This window comes from Oncorhynchus nerka, linkage group LG20 (assembly GCF_034236695.1).
Source record: "Oncorhynchus nerka isolate Pitt River linkage group LG20, Oner_Uvic_2.0, whole genome shotgun sequence".
Lineage (NCBI taxonomy): Eukaryota > Metazoa > Chordata > Actinopteri > Salmoniformes > Salmonidae > Oncorhynchus > Oncorhynchus nerka.
Genome location: NC_088415.1, coordinates 58,274,371 through 58,295,471, shown reverse-complemented (window position 1 = coordinate 58,295,471; position 21,101 = coordinate 58,274,371). Strand labels below are relative to the sequence as shown.

The 21,101-nt window shown below is 41.2% G+C and overlaps 1 protein-coding gene across 3 annotated transcripts in view; it reads left to right on the top strand.

Annotated features, from left to right (window-relative positions):
- Positions 1-13,431, top strand: part of LOC115102875 (far upstream element-binding protein 3-like) — a 64,230-nt gene extending 50,799 nt beyond the window's left edge. For all 3 annotated transcript variants that reach the window (XM_029623290.2, XM_029623289.2, XM_029623288.2), the window contains one exon: positions 11,755-13,431. In XM_029623290.2, coding sequence (XP_029479150.1) covers positions 11,755-11,783 — 29 coding nt within the window. In that variant the 3' untranslated portion in view covers positions 11,784-13,431. The remainder of the gene's footprint in view (positions 1-11,754) is intronic.
- Positions 13,432-21,101: the final 7,670 nt, after the last annotated feature.

The window sequence follows — 21,101 nt, the reverse complement described above, 5'->3', positions numbered from 1 at the left end:
GTGATTACAGCTTTGAGTCGTCTTTGGTATGTCTATCAGCTTTTCACATCTGGATTTGGGGATTTTGTCCCATTCTTTCTTGCAGATTTTCTCAAACTCTTAAATTAGATTGGGAGCGGCGGTGAACATCTTGGTGGCTTGAATGGTATTCATGTCTGTGCTTTGGCTGGGCCACTCAAGGACTTTCACATTATTGTTCTAATGCCAATTCTTGCAAGTTCTCCCATCTCATACAATGAACTCTGTTGTTCAGTCAGTGTTGTCGTGACTTGACTTTCATTAATCTGATGATTTATTTAATCCACTAACTACGTTTAATTGTTACCCGATTTAAAAACCTTTTAATTAGATTTTTTAAATCATGTAACAGTTTACTCATTAGGAATTTGGGGCACCACGGAATAAGTTGTTTAACGAGTTACCATCTCCCAAATATCTTCTAGAGTTGAATATGTTATATATCGATAAGTCACGTATTAATCATTACCTCATGTAAGTCTCATTCTGAACTGTCGTAACCTTCTTGGATCTGCAAGAACCCCAGCTTTACTGATCACTGCCTACCATACAAATTGGTTTAATTATTTATCTATTAGCTAACTAAATAATAAGACCGAATACACACTTACATGAGACAAAGTGGACTGACAAGATATGATGGTTTGTTACAACATAACGTTAGATGGAGAGGGGGAAGAGCGAGAGCGACAAAGGGATACATTCTAGGACTGTCCTCACATTAATCATATACCTTTCACACGAACCGCCGCCCGTTCGGAAAAATAAGTAATGAATGTTTTTACTGGTTGAATGCCGTTTGCCGTTTCTCTGTCGGAGATAGCCCTCCTTCAGAAGAGTGTTGGTTTGGTGGGCTTTTCCTTTTACCTGCTCTGATTGTCCACCAGAGTGTACAATGTCCTTCTTGTCTGTTGCTTCAATGGGCTGTTTCCTAAGAACAGCTACTTAGCCGTACCCGTGATTGTCTGAGAGGGGAGTTTCCTTCTCCTGTTCCTCGGGTAGACGGTCCTCCTGACAGAGCTGGTGTAACTGAGTCAGGTTTGTAGGCCTCCTTGCTCGCACATGCTTTTTCAGTTCTGCCCACAAATTTTCTGTGGGATTGAGGTCAGGGCTTTGTGATGGCCACTCCAATACCTTGACTTCATTGTCCTTAACCTGTTGCGACGAGCCATCCCGGATCCGGGATCGTGAATACAGCCTCAAGCTCATTACCATAACGCAACGTTAACTATTCATGAAAATCGCAAATGAAATGAAATCAATATGCTAGCTCTCAAGTTTAGATTTTTGTTAACAACACTGTCATCTCAGATTTTCAAAATATGCTTCTCAACCATAGCAAAACAAGCATTTGTGTAACAGTATTGATAGCTAGCGTAGCATTTAGCGTAGCATTTAGTGTTAGCATTCAGCAGGCAACATTTTCACAAAAACCAGAAAAGCATTCAAATAAAATAATTTACCTTTGAAGAACTTCGGATGTTTTCAATAAGGAGACTCTCAGTTAGATAGCAAATGTTCAGTTTTTCCTGAAAGATTATTTGTTTAGGACAAATCGCTCCGTTTTCTGCGTCACGTTTAGCTACGAAAAAAAACTGTATCCAGGATTGTGTAAATCTATCCGCAAGCTCATTAGCATAACGCAACGTTAACTATTCATGAAAATCGCAAATGAAATGAAATAAATCTATTTGCTCTCAAGCTTAGCCTTTTGTTAACAACACTGTCATCTCAGATTTTCAAAAATATGCTTCTCAACCATAGCAAAACAAGCATTTGTGTAACAGTATTGATAGCCTAGCATAGGATTATGCCTGACATTAAGCATGCAACATTTTCACAAAAACCAGAAAAACATTCAAATAAAATAATTTACCTTTTGAAGAACTTCAGATGTTTTCAATGAGGAGACTCTGTTAGATAGCAAATGTTCAGTTTTTACAAAAATATTATTTGTGTTGACAAATCGCTCCGTTTTCTTCATCACGTTTGGGTAAGAAAAAAAACGAAAATTAAGTCATTAAAACGCGAACTTTTTTCCAACTTAACTCCATAATATCGACAGAAACATGGCAAACCGATGTTTAGAATCAATCCTCAAGGTGTTTTTCACATATCTATCGACGGTAAATCCATCGTGGCAGTTGACTTTCTCTTCTGAAGAAATGGAACGCGCATGGACCTAAAGATTACGCAATAATTTCGACACAGGACACCGGGCGGACACCTGGTAAATGTAGTCTCTTATGGTCAATCTTCCAATGATATGCCTACAAATACGTCACAATGCTGCAGACACCTTGGAGAAACGACACAAAGGGCAGGCTCATTCCTGGCGCATTCACAGCCATATAAGGAGACATTGGAACACATCACCTTCAGAATCTGGGGCATTTCCTGTATGAAACTTCATCTTGGTTTCGCCTGTAGCATTAGTTCTGGGGCACTCACAGATAATATCTTTGCCGTTTTGGAAACGTCAGAGTTTTTTCTTTCCAAAGCTGTCAATTACATGCATAGTCGAGCATCTTTTCGTGACAAAATATCTTGTTTAAAACGGGAACGTTTTTTTTATCCAAAAATTAAAAGAGCGCCCCCTATCTCGAAGAAGTTAACCTCTCTGGGATATTTGGGACGGTAACGTCCCACTTGGCCAAAAGCCAGAGAAAATGCAGAGCGCCAAATTCTAATAAATTCCTATAAAAATCTAACTTTCATGAAATCACACGTGTAAGATACCAAATTAAAGCTACACGTGTTGTTAATCCAGCCAACATGTCAGATTTCAGAAAGGCTTTTCGGCAAAAGCAAACAATGCTATTATCTGAGGATGGCACTTCCGCAAACAAAAGAGAGAAAACATATTTCAACCCTGCAGGCGTGAAACAAATCGCAGAAATAAATCATGCCTTACCTTTGACGAGCTTCTTGTGTTGGCACTCCAATATGTTCCATAAACATCACAAATGGTCCTTTTGTTCGATTAATTAATTTTTTAAATAAATAATCGATCAAATTGAAGAAGGGATGATCTGTGTTCAATACAGGAAGATAACAAACTGACGCTAGCTTTCTGGTCACGCGCCTCTATCAAACAGGACACATGAAGTGTCCCTCGTTTTGAACAGGGCTACTTCTTCATTACGCAAAGGATAAACGTCAACCAATTTCTAAAGACTGGTGACATCCAGTGGAAGCGGTAGGAACTGCAAGCAAGTCCCTTAGAAATCTGGATTCCCAATGAAAACCCATTGAAAAGAGTGACCTCAAAAAAAAAACTGAATGGTTTGTCCTCTGGGTTTCGTCTGCTACATAAGTTCTGTTATACTCACAGACATGATTCAAACAGTTTTAGAAACTTCAGTGTTTTCTATCCAAATCTACTAATATCCAAATCTACCCCCCCCCTTCTGTGAGTGAGAGATTTGTCCACCATTGCCAAACTCATCTGACCCATTGTGATCCTCACATGTAGTCATGACAGAGCTCATTTGGTTCTTGGTCACCTCCCTGACCAAGGTCCTCCTTGTCCAGTTGCTCAGTTTGGTCGGGGACCAGTTCAAGGCCAAGTCTGGGTAGTTCCATATTTTGTTTTCCATATTTTTTCCTTATCCCAATTATAGAGACAACTGTGCTCTGGGAAACTTCCAACAATCTAGAAAGAGTTTTATACCCTTCCCCAGATACAATATAAGTAGTCCAGGTGGCTATTTGATTAGTTTAGTTGTTCATTGGTCTTATGGCTTGGGGGTAGACGCGGTTAAGGAGCCATTTGGTTCTAGAAATGGCGCTCCGGTACCGCATGCTGTGCGGTAGCAGAGAGAACAGTCTATGACCGCCTAGTATGTAGGTTCTGGATGTCAGGAAGCTTAGCCCTAGTGAGGTACTGGGCCGTTTGCACTACCCTCTGTAGCGCCTTACGGTCAGACCAGGTGGTGATGCAACCAGGATGCTCTCGATGGTGCAGCTGTAGAACTTTTTGAGGATCTGGAGACCCATGCCAAATCTTTTCAGTCTCCTAAGGGGGAAAATGTGTTGCTGTGTCCTCTTCACAACTGTCTTGGTGTGTTTGGACCCTGATAGTTTGTTGGTGATGTGGACACCAAGGAACTTGCAACTCTCGACCTGCTCAACTTCAGTCCCGTCAATGTTTTTTTTATGTAACTAGGCAAGTCAGTTAAGAACAAATTCTTATTTACGTTGATGGCCAAACCCGGACAACGCTGGGCCAATTGTGCGCAGCCCTATGGGACTCCCAATCACGGCCGGATGTGATACAGTCTGAAGCCTCTTGCACTGAGATGCAGTGCCTTAGACTGCTGCACCACTTGGGAGCCCTGTTAACGGGGGCCTGTTCAGCCCTCCTTTTCATGTAGTCCACAATCAGCTCCTTTGTCTTGCTCACATTGAGAGAGAGGTTGTAGTCCTGGCACCACACTGCCAGGTCTCTCTCATCATTGTCGCTGATCAGGCTGTTATGTCGTCGGCAAATTTAATGATGGTGTTGGAGTTGTACTTGGCCACGCAGTCATGGGTGAACAGGGAGTACAGGAGGGGACTAAGCACCCACCCCTGAGAGGCCCCAGTGTTGAGGATCAATGTGGCAGATGTGTTGTCCAAGACCATGTTGCAGAAGGAGATGTTTAGTCCCAGGGTCCTTAGCTTAGAGATGAGCTTTGTGGGCTCTATGGTGTTGAACGCTGAGTTGTAGTCAATGAACAGCATTCTCACATAGGTCTTCCTTTTGTCCAGGTGGGAAATGGCCATGTGGAGTGCGATTGAGATGGCGTCATCTGTGGATCTGTAGGGGTGGTATGCGAATTGGAGTGGGTCTAGGGTTTTTGGCATGATGGTGATGTGAGCCATGACGAGCCTTTCAAAGCACTTCATGGCTACCGATGTGAGTGTTACAGGGTGGTAATCATTTAGACAGGTTATCTTGGGCAAAGGGACTATGGTGGTCTGTTTGAAACATGTAGGTATTAAAGACTCGGTCAGGGAGAGGTTGAAAATGTCAGTGAAGACATTAGCCAGTTGATGTGCACATGCTATGACTACACGTCTTGGTAATTCGTCTTGCCCTGTGACTTTGTGCACTCGGCTACGGAGAGCTTGATCAGTCGTCCGGAACATCTGGTGCTCTCATGCATGCTTCAGTGTTGCTTGCCTCAAAGCGAGTATAACATGCATTTAGCTTGTCTGGTAGGCTCGTGTCACTGGGCAGCTCGTGGCTGGGTTTCTCTTTGTCGTCCGTAATAGCCCTACCTCATCCGATGAATGTCAGAGCCGGTGTTGTAGGATTCAATCTTATTCCTGTATTGACGCTTTGCCTGTGATGGTTCGTCTGAGGGCATAACGGGATTTCTAATAAGCGTCCGGATTAATGTCTTGCTCCTTGAAGCGGCAGCTCTAGCCTTTATCTAGGTGTGTATGTTGCCTGTAATCCATAGCTTCTGGTTGGGAAATGTGCGTACGGTTACTGTGGGGACGACGTCGTCGTCGTCAATGCTCTTATTGATGTTGGCAGTGACTGAGGTGGTATACTCCTCAATGCCATTGGATGAATCCCGGAACATATTCCAGTCTGTGTAGCAAAACAGTCCTGTAGCGTAGCATCCGAGTCATCTGACCACTTCCGTATTGAGTCACTGGTGCTTCCTGCTTTAGTTTTTGCTCGTCTTACCAGACGTAGCAGCTCTGTCCTGCCAAAACATGGAGAAGCCAGCCAGCTCTATATTATCTGAGTTGTTGTTCAGCCAAGTCTTCGTGAAACATAAGATATTCATTTTTAATGTCCTGTTGGTAGGATAGTCTTAATCGTAGATCATCCAGTTGGTTTTCTAACGATTGTACGTTGGCCAGTAATACAGAGGGTAGTGGTGGTTTACTCACTCGCCAACAAATTCTCACAAGGCACCCAGACCTCCGCCCCCTGTATTTCCTTCTTTTCTTAACGCGAAAGACGGGGATTTGGGCCTGGTCTCCGGGAAGCAGTATATCCTTCACGTCGGACTCATTAAAGAAAAACATCTTCGTCCAGTTCGAGGTGAGTAATCGCTGTTCTGATGTCCAGAAGCTCTTTTCGGTCATAAGAGACGGTAGCAGCAACATTAACAGCAGTCATCCCCTCCAGCGCCATTATCTAGTGTTGGAGTCATGCGTGGCCACGCAGTCGTGGGTGAACAGGAGGGGACTCAGCACACACCACTGTGGGGCCCCTGTGCTGAGGGTCAGCATGGCAGAGCTGATGTTGCCTACTCTCACCACCTGGGGTCGACCTGTCAGGAAGTCCAGGATCCAGTTGCAGACCCAGAGTCGTAAGCTGGTGACGAGCTTGGAGGGGACAATGGTTTTGAATGCTGAGCTGTGGTCAATGAAGAGCGTTCTCTTATAGGTATTCCTCTTATCTAGGTGAGTGAGGGCAGTGTGGAGAGCAATTGATATTGCGTCATCTACGCATCTGTTGGGTCAGTATGGCAAATTAGTCTGTCTCGAATGGTGGAGTTGATGTGTGCCATAATCAGCCTCTCAAAGCACTTCATGATTACAGAGGTGAGTGCTACAGGGTGGTAGTCATTGTGGCATAAAGCCTTAGCGTTATTGAGGACAGGAATAATGCTGGTCATCTTAAAATTTGGGGATTACAGACTGGGACAAGGAGAAGTTGAAAGTACCTATAATATGCCTGACAGCTTTTCTGCGCATGCTCTGAGAAAGTGCCCTGGAATACCATCTGGCCCCGCGTTCTTGCGGGTGTTGATGTGATTAAATAACCTTTTCACGTTGACCTCGGAAAGCGGTGTTCTGGGTCGATGACGGCCATCACACCCGGCACGATTTTGTTGTCAAAGTTTGTCTGGTAGAGATGCATCGTTGAACAGATCACAGTTGGATCTTCCTTCGTAATCCATAATGGACTGGGGACTCTGGCACATACCACAGGCTTCGTACCAGTCACAATGTCAACAGTGAAGAGGCTACTACGGGATGCTGGCCTTCTAGGCAGAGTTCCTCTGTCCAATGTCTGTTATTTTGCCCATCTTTAATCTTTTCTTTTTATTGGCCAGTCTGAGATATGGCTTTTTCTTTGCAACTCTGCCTAGAAGGCCAGCATCCTGGAGTCGCCTCTTCACTGTTGACATTGTGACTGGTGTACTATTTAATGAAGCTGCCAGTTGAGGACTGTTTTTAAACTAGACACTCTAATGTTCTTGTCCTCTTGCTCAGTTGTGCACCGGGGCCTCCCACTCCCCTTTCTATTCTGGTTAGAGCCAGTTCTCGCATGGAATAGCCTTAATTTCTCAGAACGAGAATAGACTGATGAGTTTCAGAAGGAAGTTCTTTGTTTCTGGCTATTTTGAGCCTGTAATCGAACCCACAAATGCTGATGCTCCAGATACTCAAGTAGTATAAAGTTTTATTGCTTCTTTGATCAGACCAACAGTTTTCAGCTGTGCTAACATAATTGTAAAAGGGTTTTCTAATGATCAATTAGCCTTATAAAATGATCAACTTGGATTATCTAACACAACGTGCCATTGGAACACAGGAGTGATGGTTGCTGATAATGGACCTCTGTATGCCTGTGTAGATAATCCATTTTAAAAAAATCTGCCGTTTCCAGCTACAATAGTAATTTACAACATTAACAATGTCTACACTGTATTTCTGATCAATTTTATGTTATTTCAATTATATGTCGACCAATTATGATTTTCAACCACGATAACGATTATTGGAGGACCAAAAAAAGCCGGTACCAATGTTCAATTTGGTTTAAATAGTGCGAAAACACGGTGTTGGAGAAGAAAGTAAAAGTGCAATATGTACCATGTAAAAAGGCTAACGTTTAAGTTCCTTACATGAGAACATATAAAAGCTGGTGGTTCCTTTTAACATGAGTCTTCAATATTCCCGGTAAAGGGGCACAGGGCGGGACCCAGATGCAGACACGGAGGCAGATGGTTTGAGTCTTTTCTATTTAGGGGTAGGCAAGAGAATGGTCATGGACAGGCAAAAGGTCAAAACCAGTTCAGAGTCCAGGAGGTACAGAGTGGCAGGCAGGCTTGAGGTCAGGGCAGGCAGGCAGGCGAGTACGGAGTCCAGAAAACAGGCAAGGGTCAAAACCGGGAGGACAAGCAAAAAGAGAATAGAAGCAGGAGTACAGGAAAACACGCTGGTTGACTTGACAAAACATACAAGACGAACTGGCACAGAGAGACAGGAAACACAAGGATAAATACACCAGAGCAAATAAGCGACACCTGAAGGGGGTGGAGACAATCACAAGGACAGGGGGAAAAGATCAGGGTGTGACACCCAGTTAAGAAGTTTTAGGTTGTAATTATTTTTCGACTATTTCTCGCTATATTGTATTTCATATACCTTTTGACTATTGGATGTCCTTATTAGAGGTCGACCGATTATGATTTTTCAACGCCAATACCCATTTTTTTGCAGGACAAAAAAAGCAGATACTGATTAATCAGCCGATTTAAAATATATATTTATATATATATAAATATTTTGTAATAATGACAATTGCAACAATACTGAATGAACAATGAACACTTTTATTTTAACTTACTATAATACATATGGGCTTTTGGATGGGTGTTCTTAAGGTGATCCCACAGGTTGGTGGTATTTATTGATTTAGCCGTTGTTGACCCCATGCTTACATCTTTATCACAAATAAGACACCTTGCTTTCCCTGGTGCCAATTCCATGTAATAGTCCCACACTGGTGCTCTGCTTTTCTCTGCCATCTGTAAAACACACACACCGCTCTGAAGTGACAATGATACTGAAGAGTCTGCTTAGGAGACAAATAATCTCAAATGTTGGAATAAAAATAGAGTTTAAGTTACTTGTGATGAATGTTGAAAACAAAAACTGTCATTTCTATATGCATGAAATCCTATTTTAATAATGGACATGTTAAGAATTGGCTACCAAAGTGCGAGTCAAAATTCCCATGACACCTAGCAAAATCTGAAAAGCGGTTCCTTCATTCATTTATTCCATAAAATATTTTTTAGATTAACTTAAAATAAGGTCTGTTTTATAACTGTGTAGATATCCATAGGACAAGGTAACTGATCAATATTGGCTAAATATAAGCGAAGATCATTTTATTTGTAGAGTGGATTTAAGAAAATATTTTGACAAACATTACCTTATCCTAGTGATATTTACACGGGTATCAAAATGCAGAGGCGTTTAAGCCTGCACGAAACACAGACCTTATTGGAAGTAGATCAAGACATTCTCTATGGAAGACATGAACAGAGGCGTTTAAGCCTGAACGAAACACAGACCTTATTGGAAGTAGATCAAGACATTCTCTATGGAAGACATGAACAGAGGCGTTTAAGCCTGAACGAAACAGAGACCTTATTGGAAGTAGATCAAGACATTCTCTATGGAAGACACGAACGGTAAAATAACAAAGGAACCCCTTTCAAGTTCAGCCACAAGTTATTACAGGAATTATAACGCGTCAACTATTTCTCTCCAAACCATATACCTTTGACTATTACGAGCCTGCTGCTGCCTACCACCCCTCAGTCAGACTGCTCTATCAAATCATAGACTTAACTATAATAGCACACAGAAATACGAGCCTTGGGTCAAATCCGGAAACTATCACCTCGAAAACAAAACGTTTATTCTGTTCCGTATTTTATCTAACGGGTGGCATCCATGAGTCTAATTATTCCTGTTACATTGCACAACCTTCAATGTTATGTCATAATTACGTAACATTCTGGCAAAATAGTTCGCAAAGAGTCAGGCGGCCCAAACTCTTGCATTTACCCTGACTGCGTGCAATGAACGCAAGAGAAGTGACACAATTTCACCTGGTTAATATTGCCTGCTAACCTGGATTTCTTTTAGCTTAATATGCAGGTTTAAAAATATATACTTGTGTATTGATTTTAAGAAACATTGATGTTTATGGTTAAGTACACATTGGAGCAACGACAGTCGTTGATTGCTAGCTAGCAACCTACCTTGGCTTAGGTAAAAATCTGTCGTTCAGCCTCGTTCCTAGGCCGTCATTGAAAATAAGAATGTGTTCTTAACTGACTAGTTAAATAAAGATTAAATAAAGGTGTGGGGAAAAAAATCGGCGCCCAAAAATACCGATTTCCGATTGTTATGAAAACTTGAAATCGGCCCTAATTAATCGGCCATTCTGATTAATCGGTCGACCTCTAGGAACCGTTCCGTATTTTATCTAACAGTTGGCAACCCTAAGTCTAAATGTTGCTGTTACATTGTACAACCTTCACTGTTATGTCATAATAATGTAAAATTCTTGCAAATTAATTACGTTTTTTGTAAGGAAGAAATGGTCTTCACACAGTTTGCAAAGAGCCAGGCGGCCCAAACTGCTGCATATAACCTGACTGCTTGCACTGAACGCAAGAGAAGTGACACAATTTCTCTAGTTAATATTGCCTGCTAACATGAATTTATTTTAACTACATATGCAGGTTTAAAAAATATATACTTGTGTATTAATTTTAAGAAAGGTATTGATGTTTGTGGTTAGGTACATTTGTGCAACGATTGTGCTTTTTTCGCAAATGCACTTTTGTTAAATCATCACCCGTTTGAAGTAGGCTGTGATTTGATGATAAATTAACAGGCACCGTATTGATTATTTGCAACGCAGAACAAGCTAGTAATATCATCAACCATGTGTAGTTAACTAGTGATTATGTGAAGATTGATTGTTTTTTATAAGATACGTTTAATGCTAGCTAGCAACTTACCTTGGCTCCTTGCAGCCGCAAGGTCCTTTCGATGCTGCACTCGCGTAACAGGTGGTCAGCCTGCCACACAGTCTCCTCCAGGATTGCAATGTAATCGGCCATAATCGGCATCCAAAAATGCAGATTACCGATTATGAAAACTTGAAATCGGCCTTAATTAATTGGCCATGCCGATTAATCGGTCGACGTCTAGTTTTAATGGACAAAAAATGTGCTTTTCTTCCAAAACAAGGACCTTTCTTAAGTGACCCCAAACTTTTGAACGGAAGTGTAGGTTTTCTCACTTGTTTATGGCTTTGCACAGTTCATTAAGTGCCAGCTAGTTATTTCTCTTATCCTGGTGGAATACAACAGTCACGATAAGAGCTGAAAACTCCCTCGGGTGGTAGAAGGGTCGGCATTTGACCATCAGGTATTCCAAGACCGGTGAACAGTGGGTCGACACTTCCACCACACTGGAGTTAGCACACCACTTGGAGTTGATGTGGAGGCAAACCCCTCCCCGCCTCGATTTCCCCGGCTCCACTGTCCTGTCCACCCTGTGAATGGAGAATCTATTGAGTTGGATAGCCATGGGGGTATCTTGTCCGAGAACCATGTTTCAGAAAAGCAAAGGATATTGCGGTTTCGAGAGTCCCGTTGTCAGCAAATCCACAATCGGAGGTCATCCATCTTTTTGTCAGGTGACTACATTCGCCAGTAGAATGGAGGGAAGAGGTTGCCGGTTTATCTTTTTTGCCTTAATCTCGCATGGACCCCCCCCTTGCCTCTGTAATGCCAGCATTTCCTCTTGGGTAGCCCGAAAATTGGGTCTGAGTACTTTCTGAAGGCACTGTATATGTTAAAGCCAAGTCTTGAAATGTTTACAGGCATGCGTGTATTGGTGTGTGCTGTTGCATGAATGAATACATGGTAAACAACATAACATTTTCCTCTTTGTAATATGTTTCAGGATCATTAGAGTGGACGCCCATCTTATGAAGATTTTGGAATCATTGAGATGATGAAAACAGAACTATTAACAGTACTATTGAGGTTTCTAAAGTATATTTTCAACACTTTGCGGCTTACCTTTCCTTTTTGTAATGCACTAGCTATAGAATAACAAAAAATAATTAACGAAAATCTATTTCTTTTCTTTTTTCTTATTTTCTTTTCTTTTTTTACCTAAAAACTGATATTTTACTGGGCAATTTGGAATACCCTCTGGTCTTGAGAATATAACTTTCTTTTTTTTTGATCAAACTTGAACTTAAAATGTATCGGTGTGGCTTTGAACAAAATGCAGTATAATCTATTTTGTCCAGTTTTAGCAATAAAATGGTATTGGCTTAGCAGTCTTGAGTATTGAGTATAATGACAGTTTTGTTTTTGTAAACTATGTTTTAAACATGTGCTTGTGATGATTTGTTTTTACGTAGACATTTTTTTTGTTGAGAGATTGAAATGTAATGTATTATTGTTGGAAAAAAGTTTTCTTTTGTACTAAATTCCTGGTATGGTGTCTAATTTCTTATTTAATCCTGTTATTCTTCTGTGTTATTGTTTTGTTTTCTGTTCAGGGAGGTGCAATATCTCATTTCGGTTTGCAGACAAATATGTTGACAAAAATGAGTTCTTATTCCTACATTAGAAATCTTAGGTTTAAGCCTAAGTGTAATAAATGCTTGTCAAAATGATCTGTTAGGGAGTGGGGTTATTATTATGAGTTTGATTTAATCTTGTTATGTATGTATCCTTATGTACATGGGTATTTAAGTATATTTGTTGAATAAGGATTGTTTGTGTAGTTTTCACATGGATGCTCTCCCAATTTTCTGTATTCACTGCTCAAATATGGTAAAAATGTTTCGAAATTTGATGTTGCATCTCTCACCAAGTGCAAATATAAACCCAGTATACACTCTGTGCTCAAGACTGCTAAGCCTTTCTTTCATTCTACCTGTTAAAAACATTTGTTTTTGTATGGCAAATGTGTGTACCCCCTAGCTTCCACAATATCCCAACCAGAACACTCTGTTACTCGCTAACATGATTGTGTTTGTGTGAGCAAGAATGTATGCTATGATTTGTTACATGATTACTGTCTCTACTATATTTTCTAATGACAAGGCATACTGTATCCTCTGATTTATTTTAATTTTTTTTTCTCATATGCACAGCTAACGATGTATTTAAAAGTAGTCATTTTTTTGTTTCTGGGGCAGTTGATACCATTTGGGCTATTGTAAAGCACATTCCTGTTTTGAAATGTTTGCTGCCTTTTCAATGGCAAATTAGCTTAACTGCAGAGTTACCCAGAGAGCCATATCACTGGACTAACAAATTCATTGTTCTGTAGCATACAGTGTGATTTAGATACCTTAAGTGTAAAATTTTATATGCCATAAACATGAATAGAGGCAATATATATTCTCACTAGTTTATTTCTATGCTTTCTTTACTCTTTGACTCAAAGTAATTTGCCACAATTGCTTTTGTGGTGAAAATATAGAATCTTTATTTTTGTACTGTTAAAAAGTGAACTGCACCGGTATGAAGTATAATGATTTGTCTCCCTACCAGTTTTCTTTGTTGCTGTGTACCCTGCTTCAATTAAATCTAAACTCCACGATTGAGTATGAATTTACCTCTTCTTTCAGAAGCATTATTATAATCTGATTGATCCTATTGAATTTTTTCAAGATATGAAATGCCATGATGTGGACAGCAAAAGTAATGACTAGTTTTCTGCCAGAAAAAAACATAAGTGTTATGTGTTTACAAGTCTGTCATTCTTAATTTAATCCATTAGCGAAATGCAATCGCTCTTTTTTTATTTTTTTATTTTACCTTTATTTAACTAGGCAAGTCAGTTAAGAACAAATTCTTATTTTCAATGACGGCCTAGGAACAGTGGGTTAACTGCCTGTTCAGGGGCAGAACGACAGATTTGTACCTTGTCAGCTCGGGGATTTGAACTTGCAACCTTCTGGTTACTAGTCCAACGCTCTAACCACTAGGCTAGTGGTTAGCATTAAAACACATTAGCAAAACAAGTTGTAGAACTCTGTTCCCTGCATAGTGCACTACTTTTGACCATAGGGCTCTGGTCCAAAGTAGTGCACTCAGGGCCGACCCTGGGCTTAATTAAGTGACATAAGCCGATGCTTAGGGCGCCCCCCCCCAAAAAAAAAAGCTGTGCCTTCAGAAAGTATTCATACCACTTGACTTATTTCACATTTTGTTGTTACAGCCTGAATTCAAAATTGATTCTGTAGTTTTTTTTCTCACCCATCTACACCCATCTTTTCTCACCCATTTGTTGCTTATTTATTTGGAAATGAAATGCAGAAATATCTCATTTACATAAGTATTCACACCCCTGAGTCAGTACACTTTTGGCAGCAATTACAGCTGTGAGTCTTCATGGGTAAGTCTAAGAGCTTTCCACACCTGGATTGTGCAACTTTAAAAAAAAATGTTTTTATCTATTCTTCAAGCTCTGTCAAATTGATTGATGATTATTGCTAGACAACCATTTTCAGGTCTTGCCATAGATTTTCAAGTAGATTTAAGTCAAAACTAACATTCACTATCTTGGTAAACAACTCCAGTGTAGATTTGGCCTTCTGTTTTAGGTCATTTTTTTATTTCACCTATTTAACCAGGTAGGCCAGTTGAGAACAAGTTCTCATTTACAACTGCGACCTGGCCAAGATCAAGCACAGCTTTTCGATAAAAACAACAATTGGCCACATCGGATAAACAAACGTACAGTCAATAACACAATAGAAAAATCTATGTACAGTGTGTGCAAATGTAATAAGATTAGGGAGGTAAGGTAGGCAATAGTGGCGAAATAATGACCATTTATCATTAACACTGAGTGATAGATGTGCAGATAATGATGTGCAAGTAGAGATACTGGGGTGCAAAAGAGTAGTTAGGTAGTTGGGTGGGCTATTTACAGATGGGCTGTGTACAGGTACAGTGATCGGTAAGCTGCTCTGACAGCTGATGCTTAAAGTTAGTGAGGGAAATGTAAGTGTCCAGCTTCAGTGAATTTTGCAATTTGTTCCAGTCATTGGCAGCAGAGACCAGTGAAATATACCTGCTGGAGTGCGTGCTACTGGTGGGTGTTGCTATGGTGACCAGTGATCTGAGATAAGGCGGGGCTTTACCTAGCAAAGACTGACAGATGACCTGGAGCCCGTGGGTTTGGTGACAAATATGTAGTGAGGACCAGCCAACGAGAGCATAAAGTTCGCAGTGGTGGGTAGTGTGGGCTTTGGTGACAAAACGGATGGCACTGTGATAGACTACATCCAATTTGCTGAATAGAGTGTTGGAGGCTATTTTGTAAATGACATCGCCAAAGTCAAGGATCGGTAGGATTGTCAGTTTTACAAGGGTATATTTGGCAGCGTGAGTGAAGGAGGCTTTATTGCGAAATAGGAAGCCGATTCTAGATGAGTTTTTTTTTGTTTTTTTAAGTATTTTATTTTTGCATTTTCCAATTAAGAACATTCAAAACAAAAGTGAAAAGATATTAGACAACGATAGGACAAAGTGACAGTAACAGACGAGCGTAACAAAATTATAATTATATAAACAAACACAATAATAAAAAAATAACGAGACATTGGATCACCTGCCGTAGGCTACATATTATACATTACGTGTGAAACATTATGTGAGGATTATATATAGATTCAATCAATGAGATGTGGGGGGAGATTCTCCATATAGTCAATAAAAGGTTGCCAAATTCTGTAAAATGTCTTTAACTTATTCCCCAAGCAGTAAGTGATTTTCTCCAAAGGGATACAACTATTAACTTCCGAAAGCCACATTGCAACTGGCAGGGAGGATTCCAATTTCCATTTCAAGGCAATACATTTCTTGGCAATCGCTAGCAATATTTCTGTTAGCTTTATAGTATGGCTTTGCCTAAGATTGGTGTTAGTAAAGTTACCCAGTAGACAGACCTCCGGGTCTAAAGGGAATGCAACCCCGTGAATTGAGGATATGGTATCGCATACCCCCTGCCAGAAACCGTGTAGTTTTGAACACTGCCAAGTGGAATGGAGGAATGTTCCTTCATCTGAGCCACATCTAAAACATAGGGAGGAGATATCTGGGTTGAACTTGTGCAGTCTAGATGGGGTGATATAGAGCTGATGGAGGAAATTAAACTGGATCAGTCTGTATCTGGAGTTCAATGTGGATGTAACCCCATCCCTGCATAGGTCATTCCATAGATCCTCATCAAGATCAATACCCAGATATTTCTCCCATCTAAGTCGGGGTTTATCTAGCCCAGGCAGTGTTAGTCCTGACATAAGAGCATTGTAAACACGGGAAATGGTCTTGAACAGTGGTTGGTCTTGCGTGGCAGAGTTGTTCAATAGGTGACATCTTAGGTAGGTTCCATTGTCCCTTGAGAGTCACCCTAATAAAGTTTTGTAGTTGTAGGTAGCTAAAGAAGTCCCTGTTAGGCAAGTGGTATTTCTGTTTCAGCTGATCAAAAGACATAAGAACTCCCTCCTCGTAACAATGTTCCAGAAGAGTGATCCCCTTATCAGACCATGGTCTAAAGTTACTATTCTGGAAAAACATAGGGATCAATCTATTGTTCCATAAAGGGGTTTTAGGGGAAAGGAATCTCCCTCGTCCGAACAGCTCATGCAGTTTGCACCATGCCAGGACAGAATGTATGATTAAAGGGTTGTCTGTGATGGTTTTTATAGATTTTCTGTCCCATTTGTAAAACAAATCTGCCCCAGTGTCATCATTTACCTCAAGCTTTTCAATGTTCAACTATGAGGGAGAGGGACCATTGTCAAACCTCTGAGCCAGAAACCTAGACTGTGCAGCCCAGTAGTACATTCTAAAATTGGGGAGGTTTAAGCCCCCTTGACTGTAATCAAGGGTCAGTTTATCCAGGCCAACCCTAGGGCTTTGCCGTGCCAGATAAACCCGTCTGGTCAGCTTGTCGAGAGAGGAAAAAATGCTGCGGGAACAGGGATAGGGAGAGATTGAAACAGATATAGAAACCTGGGCAGGACATTCATTTTAATTACATTGATTCTACCCAGTAGAGTGAGAGGTAAGTCCATCCATTTACAAAGGTCAACCTCCACCTTTTGCAACAAACTGGCCAGATTGAGTTTATAGAGGTTGTTCAGATTACCATCCACCATTATGCCCAAATATGTGAAGCCCATAGGCGACCATCTGAAAGGAAACTTGTGCTTGATGGTATGATGGTCAAAGACAGACAACGGTAAGATTTCGCTTTTATCAAGATTGACCTTATATCCAGAGGAAGAACTATAACACTGTAGTAGGATCTGCAAGTGAGAGAGGGAGTGTTCTGGGTTTGTTAGAAATAAGATAAGGTCGTCCGCAAAGAGTGATAATTTATGGGAATGGGGGCCCACCTCAAAGCCATGCATGTCAGGACACGTTCTAATAGCCTCAGCCAACGGTTCGATGGCGAGGGCAAAGAGGTGGGGGCTAATTGGGCAACCTTGTCTGTTCCCCCTATAAAGAGGGAAAGAGGAGGAAGTAATCCCATTGGTAGCAATCCTAGCTTTAGGAGATTTGTAGAGTGATTTTATCAAATTTACAAACACGGTACCTAAACCGAACTTTTCCAAGACGTGAAAGAGGTATGGCCATTCAACCCTATCAAAGGCCTTTTCAGCGTCGAGGGAGACTGCGACACTAGATATTTTGTTTTTGTTCGCAAGGTGAATTATATCAAAGAACCTTCTGAGATTATTGGAGGACAATCTATTGATTATGAAGCCAGTCTGATCTGGGTTGACCAACAGGGGAAGACATGACTCCAGTCTCTTAGATAGCATCTTGGTGACCAGTTTACAATCTGTGTTAAGGATAGAGATTGGTCTATAGGAGGCGCACTTTAGCGGGTTTTTCCCTTTCTTGTGGATTACAGTAATCACTGCTTGAGAGAAGGACTCTGGAAAGCAGTTGTCTTCTCTGGCTTTTTTAAGTACCTCCATAAGGTAGGGGACCAACAGCTCCCTAAATTCTTTATAGAACTCTGGAGGGAAGCCATCCTCCCCAGGAGATTTCTTAGAAGGTAAGGATTTAATGGCCTCCAACAATTCAGGAACTGAGAAGTGTTCACTCAGGCGCTCGCTGTCTTCCCCTGGCAGGCATGGGAGGTTGAGAAAGGAGTCTATCTCTGATAGGGAAGTGTAGAGGTCTTCATAGTATTTCTTAAAAGTATTATTAATTTCAGTAGGGTTGAAAGATATCTCTTTATTAAGAGTTTCTATGGCATTAATTGTCCTCTTACTTTCCTCTGCTTTCAGTTGCCATGCCAATACTTTGTGAGCTTTCTCTCCAAGCTCATAATAACGCTGTTTTGATTTAGTGATGGCCCTCTCAGCTTGATATGTGTTCAGAATATTATATTTAAGTTTTTTATTTACCAAAAGCCTGTATAGATCTTTAGTCGGGCCTCTTTGGTAGGTTTTCTCTAGCTCTGAGATTTCAGATTCAAGGGCACTCAGTTCCGCACCGTGTTTTTTCTTCAGCCCTTTAGAATAGGAAATAATCTGTCCCCTCAGATAGGCCTTCAATGTGTCCCAAAGAATGAAGCTGTCAGGAGCAGAGGGTTTGTTTGTCAAAGTAAAAATATTGATCTGCTCTTTGATGAATGCACAAAATTCAGGTTGCTTTAGAAGTGTAGAATTTAGTCCCCATCTATATGCTCCATTTCCCTTGGTAGTGATGGAGATTGATAATACCAGAGGAGAATGGTCAGTAAGAAATCGGGGGAGATACTCGACATCTAACACTCTATGGAACAGTTGTCGAAAGTAAAAAAATATCTATGCGTGTGTGTGTCTTGTGTGGGTGTGAATAAAAAGAGTAGTCCCTATCCTGTGGGTGCAACTGTCTCCAGATGTCTAGTAAATTGAGATCTTTCATGAATGACATGGTGAGCTTGCCGGCTTTGGTAAGAAGTGAGAGTTTATCAGAAGACCTATCAAGAACTGTATCTAAGCAAAAATTTAAATCTCCTCCAACCAGTAGCCATCCTGGTGATGCTTGAGCAACCTGAAGGAAGACATTCTGAATAAACATATGGTCATCGAAGTTAGGAGCATAAATATTCAATAGGGTCCAAGACTCTGAAAACATATGCCCCTGCACCAAAACAAACCTGCCAGAGGGATCAGAGATGGTGTTGTTGACGCAGAAGGGGATGTGTCTACTTATCAAAATTGCAGTTCCTCTTGCTTTGGAGTTAAAAGAGGATGCAAAAACTTGTCCTACCCATTCCCTCTTCAATTTCTTGTGTTCACTGGCTGTAAGATGTGTTTCTTGTAAAAACACAATGTAAGCCTTTAATTGCCTCTTTTCCTTTTAATCGGGCTGTTAAGACCTTTTACGTTGAATGTGACATATTTTAGTGGATTAAGCATAGGTTGGGTTTCAAATATGTAACTGAATAGAAATCTATCATATGCAGATAATTAGGAAATGTTTCAACTTTGGTTTGAGCACAAAAGTGACCTGTGTGTCTCTTTAGGAAGGAAACAATAAACATAGAAAAAAGGAAGAAAAAAATAATAAAAATCCCACCCACCCCGATTGTCAGACTAGAACAACAGTCCCAACAATCAAACATGAATACACTTGTAGAGATACGTTGCTGCTCGCTTTCCATCTTGCTCTTACTAGCTAAACCTTGGCGTAAACTAAAAACCTGCGAGCTCTCTAAATTGAAAACAAACGTTGTGAATAGATATTTATGGCTGAATATTTACTGCCCGCGGTAAGGGATGCTTGAGTCTCTTTTCGAAAGATTAACATAAATGAGGGGGAAAGCAGTGGGCCTAAACCCACTTATTGCTTCGCCCAGTAGATATGGACTAAACCAAAATATACTCTCCTGTAAATGTAATAGAACTCACCCCGGGAAAATACGGTTAGTTGAAAATGTACAAATCAATTAAAGTGACCGGGAGATACCAGCAGTTCAATCCGGATAAGAGAAAACAAATAAACTGCATTTTATCCCCCAGAGAGACCGTCCTGGCTCAGACGTTGCTCAGTTCTTTGAGAAAAGTGTGCACTTCTCCCGGTGTGTTGAAGAGATGGCTTCGGCCTTTGTACTGAACTTTCATCCGCGCAGGGTGGATGAGGTAGCCGGTGATGTTCTTCTCCTTCAGTGCTTTGGCGGCAGGTCTGAACTGCTTGCGCCGTCTGGCGAGATCCGCGCTCATATCTGGGAAAAGGCTGACCCTCTTTCCATCGATGGTGATGTCCCCTTTGGCTCTTGCGAGTTGCAGTATCTTCTCTCTGTCTTGGAAACGGAGGAACCTGATCAGGACGGCTCGTGGGGGCTCATCTGGCCGGGGTTTCGGCGCTGATGTTCTGTGGGCGCGTTCGATTTCCAGCGGCTTGGTGAAGTTGATTATGCCTAGGACCTCCGGGATCCATTGAGTGAAGAAATGGACCGGGTCATGGCCCTCGCTGTCCTCTTTCAATCCCACCACACGGATATTACTACGTCTACTCTGGTTCTCCATCTGATCTACCGTGTTTTTGAGGTAGGCATTGCCTTTTGCAGTTGTGTCAAGACCTGGTCATGTCTAGCGATGGTATCTTCAACTGTGCTAATGCGCAACTCTGCCTCAGTCGTTCTCAAAAGGAGATCATTCATGGAGGATTTCAGGTCGTCAATGGAAGAATGGAGTTCAGCCGATTTCTTATCAATTTTCAGAGAAAGACCTCTGTTACCATCCTGAATTTCCCGGAGGAGAGTAGCCAGCATGTCGGCAGGCTCGCAAGAGGATGCTGAGAGCAACAGTCTGGAACTGTCGTCTGAGTTATGAGGGCTAATGCTAATCTTGCTAGCTGTAGCGTTATCGTTATTTTGGGAATCAACTACGTTTTGGTCGTCCTTCTTGCCTCTCGGTCGGGGGTCCATGGCTCTTTGGGAAGGTAAGTACTTGACAATTTATCAGCCTATGTTAGAATATTGTTTCAACGTTGTTATTTAGGTAAAAATATAATCACTTTGAAGAGCTCGGTTTGTCAACGTCTGCTCAGCTCCGCGGCATCACGTGCTCCCCCTAGATTTAATTTTTAGATTGGAGATGCTTAATGTGAGTCTGGAAGGAGAGTTTACAGTTTAACCAGACACCTAGGTATTTGTAATTGTGCACATATTCTAAGTCCGAACCGTCCAGGGTAGTGATGCTAGTCGGGTGGGCGGGTGCGGGCAGCAATCGCTTGAAGAGCATGCATTTAGTTTTACTAGCATTTAAG